Below are 27367 nucleotides of genomic sequence, written 5' to 3' on the forward strand. Positions count from 1 at the left end.
CCCAATGCGGATTGGCAGACTTCACACACGCAGAGAATTAAGAAAACTCTCTGGAATGCAGGTTACGATGTTTGTCCTTTACCGTTTGACAATGGACAATGACACGGCTCATGTACATCATAGAAGGGATATTATCTTAATATAATAAACGCGAAAGGTCACTCATCATGAAATCTCGAAACCGCTTGATATAACAAAGATGAAATTTGGCAGGGAGGTAGTTATTGGTTAGTAGGTATCCGCTGATATCGGATTTTACGATAGGGCCGCATTAAGGAGGTCAAAGGGTGGACGAAATCGCGGGCGTTCGCTTGAATCCAATATACCTAAGTAGGCCTTTGATCTTCTTGTATACTATATTCTTAACTATACATATAATAAATCTGTAGAGAGGTCAATTATGTACATGAAATATATTTCCAAAATAACTATCAAGGGGTAATTAGTAATCGATACTTATGCCGAAAATGCAATCAGTAAAATTTTCGTCTGTCTGTATGTTCGTTATAGAAACAAAAACTACTCGACGGATTTTAACAAAACTCGGTACAATTATTCTTCATACTCCTGGGCAAATTATAGAGGATTTCCAGCAAAATATCTCTATAACTTGCTTAAAAACCTTGGCCTCTCTAGAAGTGCAGCTAGTTCTATATCCCAAGCTGCTCTAATAGGATCTTACCAAATTTGGATAGGTAGGGAGAACAACACGAGCAGAGAAGTGGAGTGTTGATCGATTGTCAAGGAATTCCTTCAGTACTTCTACATTCAGTATTCCGTTCTTCCTACATTCAGTAGTCACAAGTTCTGGACTTTGCTTGGTGTTTTTCTCTTTACCACGCGATGGACCCGGCACCTGCACGGTGAATCCATGGAATGCCAAGACACTCGTCTCATACTTTTCATCACTCTACGATCAGTAGGACCAGAGCAGTGAAGGCAAATGTTGGGAAAACGGGAGAAGTTACTCCATTTTTACAGCGATACTACTGTAAGGGCTGGATTAAAGAGATCTAAGGGCGACCACCAAAATAATGGGGATGATGACTAGGTTGGAATATATTGATTTTTACAATAAATTCTGATAAATGAGGTCAATGTTAACTAATTTATACATAAAAAGCAAAGATTGACTGGATATTTGCAAAATAAATAAGATTATAAAATTTCAAAATCTAATAAAAATCTTTTATCGCAATTAGATAAAAATATATACAGTTTTAGCTTTCTTACATTAAATGTGACATTTTTCAATAAATGAACTATTAACATAAACGCACAAATAACAAAGATATTAGTAATTTTGTTTAAACGCCCATACAAATCTAACGATCAGCGAGCCAACGACGTCACTAACTCGTGCCATTTTGTATGGAGAGTTTTTCAGGGATCCGCGACAGCGCCGCAAATCTGACCCTTTAAATCCCTGTAGCTCCGAAAGTAATGATCGCAGATACCCTGTTCCTTTTACAAAATTGCTTTACTATTAGCATACTCTTAATTTGTATCAAAATACGTCTGTAAACAACTTAAATGTATAAATCTCTTTCAGACAAGCAAGTGGAATGGATGCTGAACAGAGATCTCCTCCTCTCGTTCATGGAAGCCACAGAACATTTGTCTGAAATATGTAATTTGCCTACTAGATTACTCTCCACGCCTGTGTATGTGAGTATCATCATTATCATCCTCAGACCAATTATAGAAGGACCTGTATCGCACTCATAGTCACAAACAAAATTGTCTGTTATTTTCTGAGGAAAACAAGCTTAGATTTGGTATGTATCTTATAATAAACTAGAAGTTTTTGTACGTTTTTACACCATTAAACTACACAAAAAGGTATTTTTAAGGAGCTCTTTAACCGACGAACACGATTACAACTATTTAACGTCGATTCAATAAAGACAGCTTTTATAATCGCATTAGATCGTTGATCATATACTTTGACAGAAAAGTAACATCTAGCGAGGCAGGTCCTATTCCTATATTGGTCTGAGTCATCATCATATCAGCCGATGGACGTCCACTGCACGCCTTTCAAACATCACGATACTGAGCCACCTGCATCCAGCGAATCCCTGCGACTCGCTTGATGTCGTCAGTCCACCTGGTAGGTGGTCGCCATTGCAGCACTTTGGAAACCCACGTCCATTGGCTTCGCAACTCGTTGAGCTATGTCGGTGGCTTTGGTTCTTCTGCGGATCTCCTCATTTCTGATCCGATCACGCAGAGATACTCCTAACATAGCTCGTTCCATCGCCCGCTGTGTGACTCTGAGTTTGAGTAGTCTAGTCGTATCGTTTACAACCTGTATTCCACGATTTGTTCTGCCATAATTAAGAATAATTTCTATACAGGGTGTCCCGTAAATAGCACGACACACTCTACAGAACGGTATCTGTAAATTTCCAACACATGATACGATTAATTTATTGTTACTGTTCTGGTAAAGTAGAGGTTTTTTTTTTATTTTGTAGAAAAATCAATAAAACTTAAACACTAAGCTTTCGGCTAACATAATATTTCGTTACTTTAATAGGCCTTAATGGATAGGGTCGTCATCATCAACCCATATTCGGCTCACTGCTGAGCTCGAGTCTCCTCTCATTATGAGAGGGGTAAGGCCAATAGTACACCACGCTGGCCCAATGCGAATTGGCAGACTTGACACACGCAGAGAATTAAGAAAATTCTCTGGTATGTAGGTTTCCTCACGATGTTTTCCTTCACCGTTTAAAACACGTGATATTTAATTTCATAAAATGCACACAACTGAAAAGTTGGAGGCATGCCCCGGACCGGATTAGATCCCACGCCCTCCGGAACCGGAGGCAGAGGTCATATCCATTGGGCTATCACGGCTTAACATAATATTTCGGCTAACATAATATTTCGTTACATTAATAGGCCTTGTTGTATAGGGTACACAAATACAAATAGTAGGTAATTAATACTTATGATAATATTTTTACCATAATCTATTTATTATGTTACGTCTGTAATAATATAGGAATATCTTTTTCAGATTCATAAGCCAATTTTCGGTTTGGAAGTCCCCAATTTCACCGATTTCGCTGGCCCAGGCGTTATTTTAACGTAAGTTAAATTATATAAAATAGCTTTAAGGAAATATCTTTGAAATAATGGTTTTGAATAGCAGCATTTTTTATTATAAGTAAAAGTATAGATTATAGAATTAATCTCTGATGCGGTTGGTTATGTTTGTTTTACAGACGTACCTCTACGTCAGTTAAATTGACGGCAAGTCTTTGTCGGTAGAATGGTAAAGCCACGGCTTAAGCACAGTAGTTATACTGTGGCTTAAGTCACCACACTGGATCTAGGTCAACAAAAACAAAACTCTAAATTGGCTCGAGCTGAAAAAAGCAGCCAATACCTCTCTAATGTTAACGACAATTGCCTCATTCGTTCCGAGGTAGTTGGTTCAGCTAAGAACAATGAGTCCCAGGGTTCAATCCCTGGTAACCCCAAAAAAAAAAATAAGTCATTAAGATTTTTCTTACAAGAAAAATCTTAATAGCAGCCTGGTGTCGCCGTCGGTCTAGCACCTGATCTCTCACCGGTCGTGTCGGTCTGCCGTTCCATCGGACTATGAGAGCAAGGGAATAGAGAGTGCACCTGTGCGCACACACTTGTACACTATAATATATCCTGTGTACATGGTTAATCGACATGAGATTGGGAGAAAAATTCGATCGGGAGGATATTATTACTAATGTGAAATAAATATTCTTATCTAACCCTAACTACTTTACGACGATATAAAACGTAAGTTTTAGCTCTAGCTGAGAATTAAAACCAGGACTTCTAAATTAACTCTCGTTCAGCACCTATCAGTTTAATCAAGTAATTTTCAACTGCGCCAGAAAGGTCGTATAATGGCAAGAGTCCACAGATCTGCATCGTGCGTATTGGACGCATTGCATCAAATGGATTTTAGTATTCCATTTATTTATTTTAATTCTTTATAACACATACACACACAAAAAAAATACAACAGAAAAGTAAGATGCGCAAAGGCGGTCTTATTGCTAAAAGCGATCTCCAGACAACCTTAAATGAAATATTTAAAGAAAGGAAAGCGGATATTACCCTCAATATAAAATACTATAGTAATTAAACTATTAAAAAGAATATACTAAATTAAACTACATATACAATTACATACTAAATATACACAAATAAAATACATACGTGTACACCTAAATACATAATTATAAAAATACCTAATAAATAAACAGAACTACTTAAATAATAGTTATTATAGTATAGTTGATAAGTAGTAATTTTCAACACGATCTTTGAAGATGCTTACAGAAGCGGACTGTCTTATGTCACTCGGTAGGTCATTCCACAGGCTGACTGTTTTAACTGTAAAGGATTTTTTTGGCATTCTATTAAATAATGGCATTCTATGTAAAGAAAGTCGTATAAGTGCGTCCACTGATCCGCATCGTACGGATAGCATCGAACGGATTTTATCTACCGTATAACTAAAAATCCGTTTGATGCGATGCGTCGGATACGTACGATCTGTGGACGCCTACCATAATTCTCAACTACTTATTATCGTTAACTTTCAAAATACCAACTTTAATACAAGATCAAAGTAAATAAACAGTTTTGCTTACAAATCGCTAAACTATTAAAGCTAACCAGTAACAAATTGTTTCCATAACTTGGAGAAAACAGTTTGTGTATTTAGTTTTATGCTTAAATAGCTCAAAATATTATTGTTATCGGTCAATTTGTGGTAAATCCATACTGCTACATAAATGTAATAGCCGTGATAGCCCAGTGGATATGACTCCTTCTTCCGATATCGGACGGTGTCGGTTCGAATCCGGTCTGGGGCATGCACCTCCAACTTTTCAGTTGTGGTAGAAATAAATTAGATATTACGTGTTTGAGTTATGTGCATTTAAAAAAAATTAAATATCACGTGTATCAAACGGTGAAGGAAAAACATCGTGAGGAAACCTGCATACCAGAGAATTTCCTCAACTCTCTACGTGAGTGAAGTCTGCCAATCCGCATTGGGCCAACGTGGTGGATTTGCCTAACGCCGCTCATTCTGAGAGGAGACTCGAGCTTAGCAGTGAGCCGAATAATAATTAAGAGGGGTTAGGCCAATAGTCGACCACGTTGGCCCAATGCGGATTGGCAGACTTCACTCACGCAGAAAATTGAGGAAATTCTCAGGTATGCAGGTTTCCTCGCGATGTTTTCCTTCACCGTTTGACACACGTGATATTTTTTTTTTTTTAATGCACATAACTGAAAAGTTGGAGTTGCATGCCAGATCCGAAATCGGAGGCAGAGGTCATATCCACTGGGCTATCACGGCTCAATATTTTTAGTATAGATAAAATAAAATATTAACCAATTTACATCGAATTAGATACGGTTGAAAAGCAATCCCAAATATCTCCCAATGGTCATTGTAGGGTAAAGTTATCAAAGACCGATATCTACGAATGGTCCGAATTTCCGCTTTAGTTATATTTTCTGGATATTTTCAGGATCATCTTTTTCTTGGCGACCGCTTTGACATCGGGCTCGATGTTAGCGGAGCGGAACGAAGGGATCCTGGAGCGGTCCTTAGTTTCGGGAATTACGGGTAGGTGACATATTTTTTATTTTTCTCTGACAAACGATTGGGAATTTGTACCCGTAAGTATTGCTTTTTATTCGAATACGGCGAGGAAATGGAGGAAATTTGTGCTTTTAGCAATCTATATTATAGTCATACTAGCGGACGCCCGCGACTTCGTCCGCGTGGAATTTAGTTTTTCACAAATCCCTCGGAAACCATGGATTTTTTCGGGATAAAAAGTAGTGTTTGTGTTAAACCAGGCTATAATATATCTTAATACCAGAGTGAAAGAGTAACAAACATTCATATCATCAAAATCATCAGTTTTCGCAAATCTCGGGAAAACATGGATTTTTCCGGGATAAAAAGTAGTCTATGTGTTAATCCAGAGTAAAATCTATTTCCATTCCAAATTTCAGCTAAATCGCTTCAGTAGTAGCGCCGTTATAGAGTAACAAACATCCAAACATCCATACAAACTTTCGCGTTTATAATATTAGTAGAATAGATTTTACATTTTCAGCAGTCAAAAAAAAATAAAAATATAACATAACAACTTAGCGAATATACATTCATCAAAATCTGTTAAGACGTTTCGAAATGACAAACACTGTGATAGGAGAATATAGTTTATTATAGATAATATTGATTTTAATTTTAATATATTATAATTTTGACGGCCTCCGTGGCGCAGTGGTATGCGCAGTGGATTTACAAGACGGAGGTCCTGGGTTCGATCCCCGGCTGGGCCGATTGAGGTTTTCTAAATTGGTTCAGGTCTGATGGGAGGCTTCGGCCGTGGCTAGTTACCACCCTACCAGCAACGACGTACCGCCAAGCGATTTAGCGTTCCGGTATGATGTCGTGTAGAAACCGAAAGTAGTGTGGATTTGATCCTACTCCTAACAAGTTAGCCTGCTTCCATCTTAGATTTCATCATCACTTACCATCAGGTGAGATTGTAGTTCTAAATCTAAATTTTAGAAGATAATCTAAGTAAGTAGATGATGACGAGGGAACAAGGACTAAGATGTATCAAATATACATAACTCATAGTGGAATAAAGTTGTCATGTCCGTTCTTAAGTTGAAGATTTAAAGATGATTAATGTTTCTGTTAGATAAGGCTTAGTAGAAGGCTTTATTAGAGTTAGAGAGAACACTAATCCCTCGGCTTGGCCTAGTTCTAAAACTCAAAGAGCATTGAAAATTTTATAATAAAGTGTTACACCTATACTTAGAAATTCTACTATCGTTATCAACCCATATTCGGCTCACTGCTGAGCTCGAGTCTCCTCTCAGAATGAGAGGGGTTAGGCCAATAGTCCACCACGCTGGCCCAATGCGGATTGGCAGACTTCACACACGCAGAGAATTAAGAAAGTTCTCTGGTATGCAGGTTTCCTCACGATGTTTTCCTTCACCGTTTGAGACACGTGATATTTATTTTTTTAAAATGCACACAATTGAAAATTTGGAGGTGCATGCCTCGGACTGGATTCGAACCCACATCCTCCGGAATCAGAGGCAGAGGTCATATCCAATGGGCTATCACGAAACTACTATAAAATACTAGTAAATAAAAATTCAAGTATTTATTTTATTCTTTACAAGTTAGCCCTGATGAAAGTGATGATGCAATCTAAGATGGAAGCGGGCTAACTTGTTAGGAGGAGGATGAAATCCACACCTCTTTCGGTTTCTAAACGACATCGTACTGGAATGCTAAATCGCTTGGCGATATATTTTTGCCGGTAGGGTACTAACTAGCCACGGCTGAAGCCTCCCATCAGCCAGACCTGGAGCAATTAAGATAACCTCAATCGGCCCAGCCGGGGATCGAACCCAGGACCTCTGTCTTGTAAATCCACCGCGGATAACACTGCGCCACGGAGGCATCTTCTAGGCAAGCGCTTACCCCTTTCGGTTTCTACCCGATGCCGGGTAAAGGGAAAGGGGTGTGGATTTTCATCCTCCTCCTAACAAGTTAGTCCGCTTCCATCTTAGACTGCATCATCACTTACCATCAGGTGAGATTGTAGTCAAGGGCTAACTTGTAAAGAATAAAAAAAAATGCCTATTCACTCTCATCTTACAGATGCCCAAGTTGTAAGAATTAGGAAATACTGACTTCGGGATAGAGTTCCATACCCTAGCCATACGTATAAGAAACAAAGAAGCAAATCGCTTACGAGTCCTAGGAATGTCAATGACGTAGGGATGTAAACCTACCCGGTGTTTCCGTTTATTCGGGCCAATCTTTGGAACGGATTAATCGATTTTAACGGGACTTTTACTAGAAGACAGAGGAGGTTATGGAGCAACATATAGAATAGTTTTTCCCGAAAAAGAATTATGGTTTCCGCGGGATTTTAGAGGGCCTCCGTGGCGCAGTGGTAAACACAATACTGTAACCATAAATAAAAATTTCGATTTTTTTTTATTTTTTTTTTCATCAGGTACTGAGATACTGTTCGCCCATGTACTGGTCCAGATGTTGGTGATGATGGTCCAGACTGCCACGGTGCTGGTCATAGGGTTCCTGGTCTTCGGTCTAACCCTCAGAGGACCTGTGGTATGGGTGGTCATCCTGACACTCATTAACGGGCTTTGTGGGATGACATTTGGTGAGTAATGTTTTTTTTTCACAACGCTGAAGTTGCGTTGCGATAAAAATTTTTTATGTAATAATTTTTACTATGATTTTATCTTCTAATATTTATTGACTAGTTGACGCACCGCAGTTTCTATTTCTGTGGAGAATACGGAAATAAAATATAGACATTCAAAAATAAAAATTTAAAAAAAAATAAAAAATGGTAAAGAAAAAAATCCAATTTGGAAGTAGCTATTTTACACAAAAAGAATTTTCAAAATTGGTAATTAAAACGTTCGCTGCGGCTCTGATTTTTCTGTATACTTTCCCCTGGTGTGGTACGAGGTTTTTTGACCTCGTACTAAAACAATCAATGGCACGACATCGACCTCGTACCTCTTGTAGACGTGAAAGGTCAATTGACCTCGTCCCGCAGTGAACGTGTTAAATGACGAAGTTATGAGGTAACAAACATGAAAAAAAAACATATGTGTCAAATTTTTGAAATCCTCCTTTTTGAAATCGGTTAAAAAGACCATTTTTGTTCTATACCTACCCTTCCCCATTTGGACCCCCCAACTAATTTTGATACAGGGCCCAAGGCACGCTACGTCACTGATGCTACGTAAGACTTTACTGACCTATTTCGAATTTGCTACCACCCTTGAAGCTACTATACACAAAAAACGTTATAAGCGCGAGTTGAATTCACATGAGAAGGGTTCCGTATAGACAGACGTATGTACCAGCGGATGCTCTGCGGTTTCACTTGCGTATTTCTTGTTAATGTAGGGATATGGGGGTAAAATATAGGTATCTTAAAGTACTCACTGATAAAGTTTCGAAAAGCCTCAATAGCTCAACGGTAAGAGCGGTCGGACTCATCACCGAGGGGTGGTGGTTCGATCCCCGCCCCGTTGGTCTATTGTCGTACCCACTCCTAGCACAGTCTTTCCCGACTAGTTGGAGGGCAATGGGAATATTGGTTATATTATTAAAGATGTGGCGCATATTCTTTTTTAAAAAAAAATAATAAAAGTAGCTTTCCAATAGTGGAAGTTTTTTTCAAAAAAAATAAACGTAAAGTAAAGTAAACGAATATAATTATGTATTTCAATTTGACAAGAATGGAAAAAAAAGAATTAACGAATAAAAATATCGTAAAATAAAAAAAAATACATTCATTTTTACACACATATCTACTTAGTTAGACATAGTAGGTTCCTAAGGAACCCTAAAATATTTTTTCCGACGCTCGTTCTACAACGCATCATTAAAACTTCTCTGCTGCTGAGAAAAAAATGGCTTCCCTTGTTAGCAACTAATGAATCTAGACATTCACACAACTCTCTAGTATTTTTTTTTTAATACTAAATAGGCTTGTATTAAACTGCAGTCTATTTTACCGGTTCAATACAGGGCTAGACCTCCCTTCTTATAAAATAGGGGAAATCCTAGACCCACCACTCTGTTTCAATGAGGGTTGTACTCCTAACAAGTTAGCCCTTTTTCATCTTAGATTGCGTCATCACTTACCATCTGGTGAGATTGTAGTCAAGCGCTAACTTATAAATAATAAAAAAAATCATGGATTTAAAATTCACCGTGTTATTCAAGGGAGGGTACGCCGATAAATATAACCTACGGACGCCCGCGACTTCGTCCGCATGGAATTTAGTTTTTCACAAATCCCTCGGGAACCATGGATTTTTCCGGGATAAAAAGTAGTCTATGTGTTAATCCAGGCTATAATATATCTTAATACCAAATTTCAGCTAATTCAGTACGATTCAGTAGTTGAGGCGTGAAAGAGTAACAAACATTCATATCATCAAAATCATCAGTTTTCGTAAATCTCGGGAAACCATGGATTTTTTGGGATAAAAAGTAGCCTATGTGTTAATCCAGTACTTCAGTAGTAGCGGCGTTATAGAGTAACAAACATCCAAGCATCCAAACAAACATCCATACAAACTTTCGCGTTTATAATATTAGTAGAATAGCATTCGGGGATAGTGCTTCCCAATAGTGAAAGAATTTTTCAAATCTGTTCAGCAGTTTCAGAGCCTAATGCAAACAAACAAACAATCAAATCTTACCTCTTTATAATATTAGTGTAAAAAAACATATTTTTGTACAAAAGTTTTAAATTTCAGCCAAATCGATTCAGTTGTTGCTACCCGAAAATGCAACAAATAGACAAAAACTTTACCCTTTACAATATAATAATGTTTGTTCCTCCTTTACGCTGCGGCTACTAAACCGATTTCATTGAAATTTGGAATGGATATAGATTTCACTCTAGATTAAAAGACAGGCTACTTTTTTTTACCGGATACCGGAAAATTCTTGGTTTTATGTGGTATTTGGTATAAACAAAACGCAGACGGTGTCTCGGGCGTTGTTAACCCATTAGAGGTCAAATGAAAAGTACAAATGATATTTTTAAATAATCTTTACTTACTTATTAAAAAACAAAGAAAAAAGCATGAAATTAAAGAAAATACTGAAAAATATTAGTTTTCATGAAATTACAGGGGTGTACACAACTGAGTACAATGACCACTTATGTATAAAAATTTTCTAAACACGGTTTTTCAACACAAAGTGTTTTAAGACACTTCTTGCATTACCAGCGCACTCTTGCAAGACAAAGGACACACTGCAGCGGTGTTTCAGTTTTGACGGGAAAGTGACCTATTCATAGTATAGTATCATTACTCGTTTATCGTTACTAGTATCATTACTCATTACATATAAACGCAAAGAATTAGCATCAGACTAATCCAACATGTAAGTAAATAACACCTACCACCACTTTTTACCATGAACAGCAATTCTGTATACCGAGATAGACTGGTCAAGTTCATCAACACCACCCATATTTTTGTTGTAAGTTTGAGATAAATGTGGTATCTCTACGTCTGTTTTCTCTCGCTTTTTTGAACTCCTTCGCTTGACAGTCCATAATGGTTCTATGGTGTCGTAGTTAGTTGCCATTGTACATACACTATTGTTATTATCTTTGCATTATCTTTTATCATTAGATGTTGCTGCTAAGTTGTTGTCAACAAGATGAAGGTTTCTTTTTATATCCCGGAACTTATGTCTTGATATAGATTTGGCGACGAATTCCAAGCCAGTCTTCATCTAGAGACCAGTACATTGTTTCTCGGGGTAACTTTTCCTATCACTGACTTGTATGTTAGTACGTTGTGATGTTGAAGTGTATGAAGGAGCACATTTCCGCCAGATTGGCATTGGATCGGATTGGCGGGTAACATCTTGACGTCTTCTTTTTGACGCCAGTGGTTCATCATTACTATCGTCGTTACTGCCATCTTCAGGATTTGTAAATACCTCTATAGTGTCAGGTACATCATGCGGCATGAAACACCCTGCTATATCCTCTTCGGCACCTTCCTCTTCTTCAGTCAATGCACTTGAATCGGGTGGTATAATAGCAAAATCACTTTCTTCGTCATCACTATCTCGTAAACCACCATCAACAGCTTCCTCAAGCCCTAGGTAGCATTCTCGAGGTGTAAATTGTTGTTTATTCATTGTAAGGAATATGTAAACTAAACCAGTTATTTTACTTACGTATGTTGTCATTGTACGCAAACGCGTACAGTACAATTTGTATGACCCTAGTTTCATTGTGGTTGCAAATAACTTATTGTATTCTAATTCAAATCTTACTTTGACATCTATTTTCTACAAATGTTATGAAAAAACAAACTTTTAATCGATGGTTATGAAAAAAAATATAATATCATTCACTTACGTGCACAATGTTTCCGTGATGCAACTTCAACTGACACAATTTATCAAAAAATGTCAGACTACCCGCGTAATGTTTAACAAAATATCTAAACAGTTTTATAATAAAGTAAAATTATATGATTACCCTACTTAACTTTCCGAGTTCTACAATCTACACCTATGGATATGTCTGTACTCAGTTGCGTACAGTGACCTCAAATGGGTTAAATAGAATTTAGAGTACTTTTTCCCGGAAAATAATTTCCTGATTGGTACTTGTAGTGTTTGTGTATATATACACCGGTAGTGGGCAGTCTGTCTCTGGCATCGAGAGAAGACGGACGTGTACCGCTGGCCATTATAGTATATAATAGTGAGACAGTGACTTACTGTTATTACAGTAAGGATAAGGGACCTTACAGTACTTAATGCTTATTTTTATTTTTGCAGGTTTTGTCGTGTCTTGTCTGTGTGACAAGGAAAGGACAGCGACTTATTTGGCCTTGGGTTCGTTCCTGCCTATGATGCTGCTGTGTGGAATTATATGGCCTATTGAAGGTAAGACTACAATTAACTTTAGTGATTTAGCGTTCCGGTACGATGTCGTGTACAAACTGAAAGGGGTGTGGATTTTCATCCTCCTCCTAACAAGTTAGCCCGCTTCTATCTTAGATTGCAACATCATTTACCATTAGGTGAGATTGTAGTCAAGGGCTAACTTGTAAAGAATATAAAACAAAATAACTTTAAAGTTATGTTAACTTTCTTAAATATAACTTGAAAAATGACTTTCGTATTATGACAAATATTTCATAATAATATATTTTATTGACATAAAAATTTAACGGACTTCAAAGACGTATGACACTTATTTTGATAATTTCATGACAATTAAATGGGACCTATGTGTCCCGTTTAATTGTCATGAAATCCATTTAATTGTCAAAGTATACTCTTTCAAACAAAAAAATAATTTCAAAATTGGTTAATAAATGACGAAGTTCTGAGGTTACTTAAAAATAAAAAAAACATACCTCCTCCTTTTTTGAAGACGGTTAAAAATCGGTTGAGTCCTTTTCGAGGAGTGCGACCTAAAACATTGTGACACGAGATTTTTATAGTAGGCTAGTAGACGCCGCGCGGTTTCACCCACGTGGTTCCCGTTTCCGTAAGTATACGGAGATAAAGGATAGCCTTTAGCCTTCCTCAACAAATGGGCTATCTAACACTGAAAGAAGTTTTTAAATCGGACCAGTAGTTCCTGAGATTAGCGCGTTCAAGCAAACATACTCTTCAGCTTTATAATATTAGTATAGATTTAATAGATCAAACAAACTATTATCTTTCCAGGCATGCACATCATCCTGCAATACATCAGCTATGTCCTCCCACTCACTAAATCAACGGAGTCCCTGCGGTCCATGCTGCAGAGAGGCTGGTCCATCACCATGCCGACCGTGTACTCCGGATTCATTTCCACCACCGTCTGGATCGTTGTCTACCTCACGCTCAGTATCCTGCTTATCAAGTTTAAGAAAGGCTGAAAAACTGTTAGAATATTCTAAAATATAAGCTTAGTATTAATTACATAAAGGTAATAACTTATTAGAGCCATCCCGCACCGCCTCGCCTCGTGATTGCTTGCAATAGGCTGGTTAACACTTTTTTATGGGTCTTAAATTGTTCATTATCATATAAATAGATTGAAAAAAATATTTTTTCTTGAGACATGAAAACATAAACATGTTAATTTTTTTTTGACAATACAAGCAAAAACGCTATCGGCCATAATGGTCTATATTTTATCTGTTTCATGAAATCACGTGAGCCCGTAAACACTAAACCCTAACCTAACGGTTTAATCGATTTACAAGGTTATGACGCAAACGGAAGCAAATAGTTAGACATGCCTTAGTGACATCAGTAATATCGTGACGTCTCAAAATGGACGACAGCATTTTGGACGTTTGGAAAAGTTTTCTATGAAAACTTTAACTTTTTAATTTTTTTTTATTTAGGACTCATTTCCATGTACTACCTATACGAAATTAATATCAATTATATTAAATTTGATATGAGTCAACTACCCTATTGATGCAATCCCACTACGTAAAAAAGTTGATACACATGCATATTTTATTACATAAGTGAGGGTATTGCTTCGAATCCGAGTGCCGAGTGGTTCTTACGTATGTATGTACTAGAACATGCATACGTAAGAACCACTCGGACACTTCATTCATTCATAATTTGATACAATATTTTCGATTTGATATTTTCGTGACATTTAAGATTCTAGATTCAATTCCGTTCCCCTAAAATAATCTGAAGATGACATTTTTTTTTAAAACATATATTTAAAAATTTACCATTAATTTAGTTGAAGTTTGTAGGATTAAGTACGCATAGATGACAAGCAAACAATCACTTTTATTTATAAACATAATTATAATGTAAGCTTAAAAAGTTCAAAATATCACTGTAAATAAGACTTAGTATTAGTAAAATAGGTAATATTCGTAGCTATTTTGGGAAAATTGTTAATAGGTAACTAAAAAGTATAGTCGTGGTTTGCTCAAGTATAATATGTAATATGGTAACCATGTGATAGTAATTTAAGTATGGACGAATAAAGTAATTTTATGAATTAATTATTTCTTGTTTTATTTCTTACTAATAATGTACTTAACTAAGAATATATATTTTTTCATGGTTTATAGTAGATATTAATATTTCTGTATTTTTAAATTTTTCCTCTTAATAGTCTCGTTTTAAAGTTATTTTTGTAGTAGTTATACTAACATTTGAATTTTTATAAAATTGTATGTATCGGTGGATCACAAAAAGTCCATGTTTTAAATTCTATTGTCTGTTTGGTCACGCTAATCCTCAAAACTTCTTAATTGATTTACATATCATTTCAAGATGTAACAAAATCATAACTTGGAGTAACATATGAGTTTAATTATAATTATCCAGATTGAAGATGTAGTATGTAGTATAATCAATAAAATAAAATAAGAAAAAAAAGAATTTCATCTTAAGGACACGGCTTCTTTTAATTTATTTTGTATATTATTATTTAGTATGAGTAATCTGTGGACGCGCAGTTGGCAACCTTGGATCGTTCGCGGCTTTTTACACGAAACAGTTGGCTTTATTGTAGAAAAATGGCGACGCTATTTTCCTACCGCCTCAATTATTGACTGTTTTATAAGGTGGTATAAACTTTTGGGTTAATCAATAGTGAGAGTGCAAGCGGTCTCAATCTACGAAAATCAAAGTATATACACAGTGAAAAATTAAATAACTAAGGTCTGAGCAGCTTGCAGGCGTAAACAAAAGCATATGTGTCCGAAAGGCGCAAAACACACGATGCAGCGTTGTTGTGGTAGTTTTGCTCGGCAATTCGTGCGTGAGGGTTCACTGCTACCTGAAAAAAAATATTAATTTTTTTTAGAAAAAGATTAACAAAATCTAGATTACTAACCGCACGAAGAATGGTGCCTGGTACTACGAGTAGGTGGCTGATGAGCTATGACTTTTAATTAAATTCATTGTAAAGTAATTGAGAGAGTGATTGAAGATTTTTTATACTTGCTTAGGGTATCATTTGCCAAATTTGGAAAAGTAGGTATTGTTGTTTCCCTCGTAGTTTGATTCTCTTAAGAGTATTAAAATACCTAAAGTTTTTTACGCCATAAACGGCCATATCTTTTATTTTACGTTTACTTAGAAGTTTCAAGGGTCTATAGATCTGTGTACCTATTTGGTATATGTTATTCAAGAGATAATAATTCAAGAGATAAGGGTCTTGACCGATCTCAGACGAATTATATAGGGACCTGCTTCGCTAGGCAATATCCCATGTCAAAGTATCATACGTAGTTTAAACGTACGTACGTACGAAGTCAATGACGCGTTTATAAAAACTGTCTGTATAGATATGTTTCAAATTCAAAATTCATTTATTTCAAGTAGGCTCAGTTTACAAGCACTTTTGAAAGGTCAGTTGATTATTTGTAAAGATTCTACCAACGGTTCAGAAGGTTCTGCTGAAAAGAACCAGCAAGAAACTCAAATGTTGCTCAACAGTTGTTTCATTGTTGTAATCGTTTTCGAAGCTGATGGACGTAGGGGTCCCAAGGTGCTGGAATGGCGACTCCGCACCGGAAATCGCAGTGTTGGTCGGCCCCCCACTAGGTGGACCGAGTGGCACACGTCCACCTTCTCTCGATGCCAGAGACAGACTGCCCGCTTTCTCCCACTACCGGTGAATATACACAAACACTACAAGTACCTTGAAGGAGTAATCCCCAGGCTCCACATCTGTGACGTCCACCCATTGGCAGTCCACGTTGTATTGGTATATGTCCGAACAGTTTACCGATACACCTGAAAACATTATTGTCAATACCAAATTGAAAATACTAGCAGTTGCCGCGCGGTTTCACCCGCGTGGTTCCCGTACCCGACTACCCGTAGGAATCATAATCCTAATCACGTGATATTAATTTCTTAAAATGCACACAACTGAAAAGTTGGAGGTGCATGCCCCGGACCGGACTCGAATCCACACCCTCCGGAATCGTAGGCAGAGGTCATTGCCACTGGACTACCACTATTGGAATACGCGTATTTATATCTATACTAATTTATGAAGCTGAAGAGTTTGTTTGATTGAACACTCTAATCTCAGGAACTACTGGTCCGATTTGAAAAATTCTTTCAGTGTTAGATAGCCCATTTATCGAGGAAGGCTATAGGCTGTATATTATCCCCGTATTCTTACAGGAACGAGAACCACGCGGGTGAAATCGCGCGGCGTCAGCTATAAAATAAGAATAGATTTTTTTAGTTTGGTACCTTGATCGCCATAGTTCTTGCAGGAGTACTTCTTCTCTACCCCCGGTAGACAAGTGTTGTCCTCCAAGCAGAAGGAGGCTTTGTGACCCTCAGCCACCCTCCGACCAGTGGCATCCAGTACGTCGAACGTTGCAAACACTTCCATGCTGTGGTAATGCCTGAAGCGATAAGAACATATTAGTAGATAGATTGCGGATTCTATAGAATAATTGTTCGGGACGTTGACTTGATGGTATGGCAGATTATGAGACTATACCTTGTATGTTGTTGAGTATCTCCACCAAGTATGAGCTCTTAATATTGGGGGATACGTATTTATGTAAACCATAAAATTAAGTTAAATATATATAATAATATATAATAATTTCATTTAAGTTTGTTAAGTAAGCCAAATATGGGTGTTAAATAATGAATGGCCAAGGATCTTACTAAAAGCTATGGACTTACATGTGACATAGATGCCATTGCCAGAGATGCTTAGGCAGGTAGGGTCTGAACTCTGCATTACCGATGTTCAAGGAAGACGCAGTGAAACGCAGCAACCTTCGGGTTTCGAACTGCCAGTTGGGATTTGTTTTCTGTATCTGTAACAGAGATGTGAGTAAGCTAGTCTTTGACAACAATCTCACCTGATAGTAAGTGATGATGCAGTCTAAGATGGAAGCGGGCTAGCTTGTTAGGACGAGGATGAAAATCTACACTCCTTTCAGTTTCTACACGTTATCGTATCGGAACGCTAAATCGCTTGGCGGTACGTCTTTGCCCGTAGGGTGACTAGCCACGGCCGAATCCTATCACCAAACCTGAGTTAATTTAGAAAATTGACTGGGAATCGAATCCAGGACCTCTTGGTCTGATAGGCTAGCAATATAGCAAGTTGTCCCGCTTCCATTTTAGATTGCATCATCACTTACTATCAGGTGAGATTGTAGTCAAGGGCTAACTTGTAAAGAAAAAAAAAATAGAGCTTGAATTTTTTAGTATGATATTTTTTATGAAAATATTTAAAAATAAAAAAAGATCATTGCAGCACGGTTAACGTCTGGTATGAGCATTACCAAACAATCTGTAGAATATGGTTTGAGGTTTCATATTGCATAGATTATCAAATGGGAGTCGAAAAAAAAGAATTTTCAAAATCGGTCCATAAATGACGGAAATATCGCTGGACATACATAAAAAAAAAAACAAAAAAACGTATGTACAGCCGAACATAGAACCTCCTCCTTTTTGGAAGTCGGTAAAAATTGGATTACCTCATAAGCAGATTTGCTCAGACAATTTTCCTCCATAGCACATTGAAGTTGAAACATTGGCACGTCTTGCAGATGGGCGGACCTTTCAATGGCTGTTGTGTCGAGAAGTAAATCAGCTAGCTGCTTTGTACAGACCACAGCCGCTACGTAACCTGTACAAAAATTACAACATTCGCCTAAATCAAAATTAATTAATTATTAATTGATTTCAATTATGCTATATAATATACCTCGTTTCCGTAGGAATACGGAGACAATATATAGCCTATAGCCTTCCTCGATAAACAGGCTATGTAACACTGGAATAATTTTTCAAATCGGACTATTAATTCCTGACATTAGCGCTTTCACGCAAACAAATAAACACTTCAGCTTTATAATATCCTCAGAGGTAAATTTATCCGCTCTCTTTAATATGTCGCGAGTATTTTAAAGTAGGCGGATATTGTGCCTCTGAGTATATTAGTATAGATTAGATAATGGTGATAATAATTACACGAAAATTTAAAATTAAACTTCGAGGATTCCGAAATAAAAACGACCTTTACCCATCTGTTTAATGGATAAAAAAGTGTGTTATTGTGTGTGTATTTATAGTGTGTGTCTTTAGTAGGTACGTTAAAAATACATTGCGTGTAGGTTACCTAAAAATTTCCTGGTCTAACTATTATTAACTATCACTAATGATAGTTAAGAGCAGTGATAGCCCAGTGGATATGACCTCTGCAAGGTTCAAGGAAAGAAACAGGAATTTTATTTTTACCACTTCATAGACGTAATTAACATATACAATTAGAGAATGAGTCGTGATAGCCCAGTAGAAATGACCTCTGCCTCCAATTCCGGAGGGTGTGGGTTCAAATCCTGTCCGGGGCATGCACCTCCAACTTTTCAGTTGTGTGCATTTTAAGAAATTAAATATCACGTGTCTCAATCGGTGAAGGAAAAACATCGTGAGGAAACCTGCATACCAGAGAATTATCTTCATTCTCTGCGTGTGTGAAGTCTGCCAATCCGCATTGGGCCAGCGTGGTGGACTATTGGCCTAACCCCTCTCATTCTGAGAGGAGACTAGAGCTCAACAGTGAGCCGAATATGGGTTGATGACGACGAATGATAGTTAATCCAGAAGTTTTTGAGGTGCTATAAAATATTTACAAAAAAACTTTAACCCTCCCGTTGCGGGTCATTTGATTGCTGAATCAACCCAGAGTGAAGAACCTCCTCTCTATTACACTAATATGTAAACAATTCAACTGATTCATCATCATCATTATCAACCCTTATTGGGCTCAATGGTAAGTTCGAGTCGCTCGAGAGGGGTCAGGCCAATAGTCCACCACGCTGGCCCAATGCGGATTAGCAGACTTCACACACGCAGAGAATTGAGAAAATTCTCTGATATGTAGGTTTCCTCATGATTCCTTAAAATGCACACAACTGGAAAGTTGAAGTTGCATGCCCCGGACCGGATTCGAACCCACACCCTCCGAAATTGGAGGCAGAGGTCATATCCACTGGGCTATCACATGAAATTCAATAAGATGTGAACTCACCAGCTTCACGAGGACATGCCACGTCACCAATCTCTTGATGTTTACACGTAAAGAGGTTAGTATCGTTTCCCTCGCAATGTACACCACTAAGGATTATCTCCGAGCTGCCGAAGTAGTCAGTTTGGAGAGCCTGTTCAGCATAGCCTAGAGCCAGGTGACGGCATATAGCTGCAGCCTCGTATAACGTCCAGCCATCTGGACATATGCTGCCCCATCTTCTGTTGTGGTAGATCTGTAATTTCGTTCGTTATCAACCCATATTCTCACTGCTGAGAAAGAAAGAAAGAAAGAAAAGATCTTTATTTTTAAGTAATGCCACATATCACATTAAATCTAAATTATAACATATTATGGCTTAACTGTCCACTCAAACAGTGGAGCACTAAAGAATGCCCTAGAAAACCTAGAAAAAGGCCCCAACTCAGCATTTTGCCGCTTACTTTCAATAAAAAAGTATGCAGCACTGATTTGACTGAGCTCGTGTCTCCTCTCAGAATGAAAATGGTTTGGCCATAATCCACCACGCTGGTCCAATTGGCAGACTTCACACACGAAGAGAATTAAGAAAATTCTCTGGTATGCAGGGTTCCTCACGATGTTTTCCTGTACCGTTTGAGATATGTGATATTTCATTTCTTAAAATGCACACAAGTTAAAACTTGGAGGTGCATGCCCGGACCGGATTCGAAGCCACAACCTCCGGAATTGGAGGCAGAGGTCATTTCTACTGGGCTATCACGACTCATTCTGTAATTGTATATGTTAATTACGTCTATGAAGTGGTAAAAATAAAATTCCTGTTTCTTTCCTTTCCTACATGCAAAGTGAGGATGATTTTTTATCGTCTATTCCATGGCGTGGGGTATCGTTATCGGTATTTATTGTTTAAAGTGATAATTTAATCTACGGAACCCTATAATGCGCGTGGCCCGACACGCACTTGGCCGATTTTTAAAAGCTTTGTACACTAACCTCTACTCTACCTTCTGCACTACTTCTTCCACCAACAAGGCGTATACTAGTCCCGACATCAATGACTTCATGTAAACGTTTAGTTGGCTTTTGTTTCAAATTACTCGGTGCAGTGTTATCTGTCATGTTTGTACATATAACTCCAGCAGCTTCAGTTTTATCACAATCTGTCGATCCCCAACCAGTAAAAATACATTGGGATAAAGATTTTTCATCGCCTTCGCAGACTACATCATCCATCCAGTATTTTTCTGAAAAATCACAATTTAACTATTGATTTTGCCATATCTTATTACTTCTTTATTAAATTACTAGCGGACGCCCGCGACTTCGTCCGCGTGGAAATCAATGTAAACTTTCAAGCCCTATTTCACCCCTAGTTAATTATAGTAGAATGTCTTCTCAAAATTACCTACCGAAAAGCATTCCTGATCGGTCTGGGAGTTCACCCTGGGGTCATGTCTGAAAATCAGCGCTACAGGTACATAAGCAAGCAGCGCCCCATTCAGCCGAAGCCTTAGTATTAAGTTTCACGTTTTCATTTTTTATTTTATGTATTTGGATGAATGTAAATAAATGATGTAAATTATATTTTTTTTCTCTCATTAATTTATATGTCATTTTTTAATTTTTAACAATGTGACAAATAAAAAATATTAATAATTAAATATAAAATATAAAATACAAAATAAAATGTAGTCTATTTTAGGTGTTTTAAACCTTCACTTCATAAACCTCGCTCTCATAGTCATCCGCCTCGCGTATTTTGTTAGACAATTAATAAATAACGTTTTTCTAATTGTAGTTTTTTTAACATGGTCATGATATACCATTTTGAAATCCTCTCAAAAAGTCCTTGAATTTGATACCCATGTTGCAATATTTTTTTTTTTTTTTCACCTCGAGTCTATAGCGTCTTACAGTCGTTTTGTTGGTATTTTTTAAATTTCACCTATCTAAGGACACTAAGGTTATTAAGATAAATCTAACGATATCTTAATTACGAAGATCCGTTCAGCGGTTTGGAAGATATGAGGTAATAAAGAATATTACATACATACACACAAGATACGCGCGAAAAATATAACCCTTCTTGCAGTCGGGTAATAAAACAAAACACCATTAAAAATTAAAAAAAAAAAAATTCAACCCTCCCGTTGCGAGACATTTGAGTGTCCAAGCAAACGGCGGTCAGGGATCCAGAGTGACGAACTTCCTCACAATACGCACCGTCGCCTTCTGTATCCGACTTTGATCCAACAGTTAAGCGAAAGCTTCTAAAAGTGTCGGTCGAAGCTTTTCGGTATAAGAACATTGAGTGAAACAACTCATCATCATCATCTCCTGAATCTTATCATTTGATGATGATGATGATGAGTTGTTTAGTCAAATCGGAACAATAACAGTTGACTTAAAATTCCACATGGCAGTAATCTCTTGAGCAAGCTCCAAGTAGGGGAGACCGGGGCTGGATGTTACAGGAATAGGTTGTTACAGTAGCAATTGCCGCGAAACAGAGAGCGCAATAGTGACGTTAGAAAGAAAGAAGATGGGACAGGAAAATCGTCGTTTCATTTTAGATTATTTTGTTTTCTTTGTAATATAGACTGCTTTCTAGATGTATGTTATGTTATTTCAATTAAGAAAAGTAACTAACTATGATGATTGTTCCTAATAAAAACTCCTATAATACGTTTGTTTTTTTATTGTAACAACTTGCCCCATGTAGTGTAATAACCAGCCCCAAGCACGGGGTTGAATGTTACACGGTTTTTTTCCACAAATCACACATTTATGTCATTACTATTAGTCTACAACATAACTTTCATTTTAAATAATAATCCTGGATAGTTATTTTATCAAACAAGGCTATACTCGGGTAAAACAATCAAACCAATTAAAAAATATGGCAGTTTGTAAAAAAATGTCACAACCAGCCCCAGTCTCCCCTATATTATTACCATTAGCTTCTCCAAACTGTCCACCGTGGGTGGCTCTTCCAGTGCGGTTGAACTTGCGACATACAACATGAGCTGCTGCATCGTCCCACGAATCATCACACACTGCTCCCCATCGACCAGCGTGGTAGATATAGACGTTGCCTATACAAATGGATTCATTAGAATGTATTGTATCAATTAATGTTTTTATTATAATACAATCGCATACTTGCAGTGCCAGAGATTAGTCAGACTAAAACAGAATTTCAAAATTGATCTTCTTTCATCATCATCATCATCACATCAGCCAATGGACGTCCACTGCAGGACATAGGCCTTTTGTAGGGATTTCCAAACATCACGATACTGAGCCACCTGCATCCAGCGAATCCCTGCGACTCGCTTGATGTCGTCCGTCCAACAACATTTATGGTAATTTTATTCAAAGTACTCGTACAAGATGTCTATTTAGAACATCTTCTAAGCAATCGTCTCTCATCTTAGACTACACTTATCATCAAATGAGATCATGATCAAAAGCCTATTTGTATTGTATAAAAAAGCAAAATTAAAAATTTTGGAAAAAATCCCCAGTTTTCAGTAGTCGAGGCATGAAAGAGTAATAACATTCATATAATCAAAATCATCAGTTTTCGGGAAGCCATGGATTTTTTCGGGATAAAAAATAACCTATGTGTCAATCCAGAGTAAAATCTATTTCCATTCCAAATTTCAGTCAAATCGCTTTAGTAGTAGCGGCGTTAAAGAGTAACAAACATTCAAACATCCATACAAACTTTGGCATTTATAATATTAGTAGGATTAGTGAATCTTACCTTCATACTTATTCGTCCCTCCTAGCAATTTTACTCTGCCTTCTAAGAACTTCTGTTTATTTAACAACCTCTGTATGAAAGCAGCTCTAGTGGCTCTTTCGTCGTCACTAACATCCTTACATAATATCACTACAATTTCTAGTAGTATGAATAATATTCGATAATACATTTTAGAAAGGTTCCATTAAAATCAATTACTATTAAAATCGCTTTCAAAACTTTCACTGCACTTTTAGTTTCAAAAATATAACTCAATAATTACAAAATATAAATGTACAATTTGTTTTTTTAATTATCAACATTAAGTTCTATGAATACAAATAAGCATAATCTAAAATTTAATAACACAGACCACTTGCAAGTACGTATTTGTATTTTGTTATTTACTTTTTTTGTGCCAAAGTAAAGTTGAAGCTACATTTCATTCCAAAAATACTGTGGAATAGAATGTGGACTTTCTAAAGCAAACACAGGGTATAACTTTTTTGTTTACACACAGGCGTTTGAATGGGTGTAGCAGGAACACTGAATTGAGACAATCATTTTAATTGCGCCACATTTCTAGATCAATGCCAGCATATCTTGATGGGATCATCACAATATTGGGAACTTTATACAATACTAACGGACGCCCGCGAATTAGGTTTTTCACACATCCCGCGGGAATCATGGATTTTTCCTGGATGAAAAGTAGCCTATGTGTTAATCCAGAGTAAAATCTTATTTTCATTCTAAATTCAGCCAAATCGCTGTAAAATTGGCAAACTTTCATCCCCTATTTTATCCCCTTAGGGGTAGAATTGATGAAACCCTTTCTTAGCGGATGTCTACATCATAACATCTATATGCATGTTAAATTCCAGCCCGATCTGTTCAGTGGTTTGGGCTGAGCGTTGATAGATCACTATGTCAGTCAGTCACCTTTGAGTTTTATATATTTAGGTAAATATTACAAATATACAAATTTAAAATTCGTTTATTTTAATTAGGCTCAGTTTATAAGCACTTTCTAGACGTCAGGTGATTCATCATCATCATCATCATTATCAATCCATATTCAGCTCACTGCTGAGCACGAGTCCCCTCCAGAATGAGAGGGGTCAGGCCAGGAGTCCACCACGCTTGCCCAATGCAGATTGGTAAACTTCACACACGCAGAGAATTAAGAAAATTCTCTGGTATGCAGGTTTCGTCACATGTTTTTCCTTCACCGTTTGAGACATGTGATATTTAATTTCTTAAAAAGCACACAACTGAAAAGTTGGAGGTGCATCCTGGACCGGATTCCACACCCTCCGGAATCGGAGGCAGAGGTCATATCCACTGGGCTATCACGTCCTGATAGTCAGAATGTCGGTAACCAAAGTCATAGACATAGCTCAACGAGTCGCAGTGATGACCTTTGGTTCCGAGATTTGGTCGCTAACTATGGGTCTCAAAAGAACGCTCAGAGTCACACAGCGGGTGATGGAACGAGCTATGTTAGGAGTATCTCTGCGTGATCGAATCAGAAATGAGGAGATCCGCAGAAGAACCAAAGTCACCGACATAGCTCAACGAGCCGCGAAGCTGAAGTGGCAATGGGCGGGGCACATAGTTTTAAGAGTCAATGGACGTTGGAGTCCCAAAGCGTTGATCGACCCCCCACCAGGTGGACTGACGACATCAAGCGAGTCGCAGGGATTCGCTGGATGCATGTGGCTTAGTATCGTGATGTTTGGAAGTCCCTACAAAAGGCCTATGTCTTGCAGTGGACGTCCATCGGCTGATGATGATGAGTCGTAAAGCTGAAATGGCAAAGGACAGGGTATACAGTTCGAAGAGCCGATAGACGTTGGTTCCCAAGGTGCTGGAATGGCGACTCCCCACCAGGTGAACCGACGATATCAAGCTAGTTACAGACAGATTTTCTAGTACGGTAAAGTGGGGTAGAACCTTGGACCTCCTTAGAACTATTCTCAAGAACGTCCAGTAAGCTAGTCAATAATGATGTAAATATATTGGGTCACATAATATAACATAATATGGAAGTTTTAGCAGTTTATTCTGGGAACAGTCGCATACATTACACTGTTATAAGGGTTAGTGCACATTACAACGTGTGAGAATTACAATTAAATACATAATTATGTTATTTTTATCCAGTGATGTTTATTCATGATTGCAGAAATTAATATGAAAAAATGTAGCTTTAATTAATTATTCGGAAGAATAGTATACAGACGAATGTTAAAAAGAGTATCAGAGAGATAGAGAGAGAAAATACTAAAACTTAAAGATGTTCTGTCTTATATGAGCTCTTCGATATTTATCAAATAATTAATTAATTTTATGTCACACAAATGGAAAATTTACAATGTATAATCTATACTAATATTGAGAGGTTATTTTGTTTATTTATTTTATTTGTACACTTTCTTCATCGTCATTATCATCATTATCAACCCATAATGGGCTCACTGCTGAGCTCGAGTCACACTAGCCCAATGCGGATTGGCAGACTTCACACACGCAGAGAATTCTCTTGTATGCAGGTGATATCCTGAGGAGTTGGTAATAATGTGGATTATCGAAGTTCTATTTATTTATTTGAACCACTAAATTATAAATTGGTAAAATAATAATATATATAAATTAGGTACTCTTTAAGTCACAACTAATGACGAGAGCTAATATTGCAGATTGAATTATTTAACGTAGCTTTTAATTATAAAAAATAGATTTTTTTTAAAATTAGATACATAACTTCATGTGCCAATATAAATAAAAAATAAATAAATAAAAATAGTTTATTTCGTTAACATCAATCAGTAACAAATAATTAAAGGCTAGAGTCTTCTTTTAAGAGTTGTACACTCCTGTGACAGAAGACTCCGCTCTTCCATAACAAGCCGTAATTAAAAGTAAATAAAGTTTCTGTCATATATGAAAATGGGATAATTATGGGACTAAGTATACTGAGACTAGAATGCAGGAGTGTGCGCGAAGCTTTATAATAGAAATATTTGACCCAATTATGTCCTAAACGATAGACGCCTGTAAATTGAAGCATGCGTCACATGTGGAGCCATAGAACAGCTTTTGTCGCGTTCATTATTATTTAGGTACATATTTATTAACAAGGCTACTTGTTATTCACAACTCGCTTTATTACGTACTAGCGGAAGCCTGCGACTTTCAGTTTTTCAAATATCGCAAAAACCATCGATTTTTTCGGGTTAAAAGGTAGCTTATGTGTTAATACTGGGTATTAACTATCTTCGTTTTAAATTTCAGCCAAATCGGTTCAGTAGTTGCGGCGTTATAGAGTAACAAACATCTAAACATACATCCAACGAAAAATCCATACAAACTTTCGCGTTTATAATATTAGTAGAACTAAGCCTCTTATTAACACAATTTTATAAAATTAGTAAGTACCTTTTAAGTACTTAAAATTATAATTGGATTGCACTTGATAAAATTAAGTAATAGATACGAGTAATAGTACATTATGATATAAGTACGGTAAGTTGAAAATTACTGCCGAGGCTTTATTGCAGCTCGAGCCAAAGGCGAGAGCTATAGTAAGGAAGCAGAGGCTGTCATACGACGTTTTATAACACTTTTGCGAGGAAACACACTTTGAACACACTTTCTGAAAGTGAATTTGCATCTTTACCTGATTTCCTGATGACATTTTTATACGCTTGTCATTTTTGCACAGATAACGAAGTGCGCACACTAGGGTTTGTTTTTTAGACAAATGCACCAAAAATTATTAGTAATAAAGTAAATTAATATTTTTGTGTTTCTGATACAGATAAATGGTTGACATTTATTGTTAAAATTATTAAAATTAAAGAAATAAATGTTTTTTTTAATATATTTTATCTCACAAAGTTAATTGTTAATTTAACCACTTGACTCCTAAATGGACGACCGGTCGTATCCGTTACGTGACATGTAAAAAAATATAAAG

The 27367-nt window shown here is 37.0% G+C and overlaps 2 protein-coding genes across 2 annotated transcripts in view; one reads left to right on the top strand and one right to left on the bottom strand.

Moving 5' to 3' along the window:
• The window catches only part of LOC112046232 (ABC transporter G family member 20), a 74077-nt gene extending 59445 nt beyond the window's left edge, over positions 1-14632 (top strand). The window contains exons 11-16 of the mRNA XM_024082807.2: positions 1553-1668; positions 3029-3099; positions 5547-5644; positions 8079-8246; positions 12431-12538; positions 13331-14632. Of these exons, the coding sequence (XP_023938575.2) occupies positions 1553-1668; positions 3029-3099; positions 5547-5644; positions 8079-8246; positions 12431-12538; positions 13331-13524 (755 nt within the window). The 3' untranslated portion in view covers positions 13525-14632. The remainder of the gene's footprint in view (positions 1-1552; positions 1669-3028; positions 3100-5546; positions 5645-8078; positions 8247-12430; positions 12539-13330) is intronic.
• On the bottom strand, positions 14163-23914 carry LOC112046237 (lysyl oxidase homolog 3A). Its single transcript, XM_024082812.2, has 9 exons — positions 23407-23914; positions 22592-22732; positions 20631-20881; positions 19659-19890; positions 18103-18254; positions 17294-17430; positions 16847-17004; positions 16281-16375; positions 14163-15413 (listed from the first exon to the last, which is right to left on the bottom strand). The coding sequence occupies exons 1-9, from the start codon at positions 23573-23575 to the stop codon at positions 15291-15293; spliced, it is 1458 nt and encodes a 485-aa protein (XP_023938580.2). The 5' UTR covers positions 23576-23914; the 3' UTR covers positions 14163-15290.
• Between the last annotated feature and the right edge of the window lie 3453 nt (positions 23915-27367).

The sequence above is a fragment of the Bicyclus anynana genome, chromosome 24 (genome assembly GCF_947172395.1).
Source record: "Bicyclus anynana chromosome 24, ilBicAnyn1.1, whole genome shotgun sequence".
NCBI lineage: Eukaryota > Metazoa > Arthropoda > Insecta > Lepidoptera > Nymphalidae > Bicyclus > Bicyclus anynana.

Bases quoted from the DNA above. Each gene is read 5' to 3' on its own strand.
- LOC112046237 (XM_024082812.2), bottom strand. From the start codon at position 23,575: ATGTATTATCGAATATTATTCATACTACTAGAAATTGTAGTGATATTA. The intron at 17,431-18,102 runs GTAATCCAATTT...TCTCTGTTACAG, and splicing joins TGAGCAAATCTGCTTATGAG to ATACAGAAAACAAATCCCAA. The intron at 17,005-17,293 runs GTAAGTCCATAG...TTATCGCTTCAG, and splicing joins CAATGGCATCTATGTCACAT to GCATTACCACAGCATGGAAG.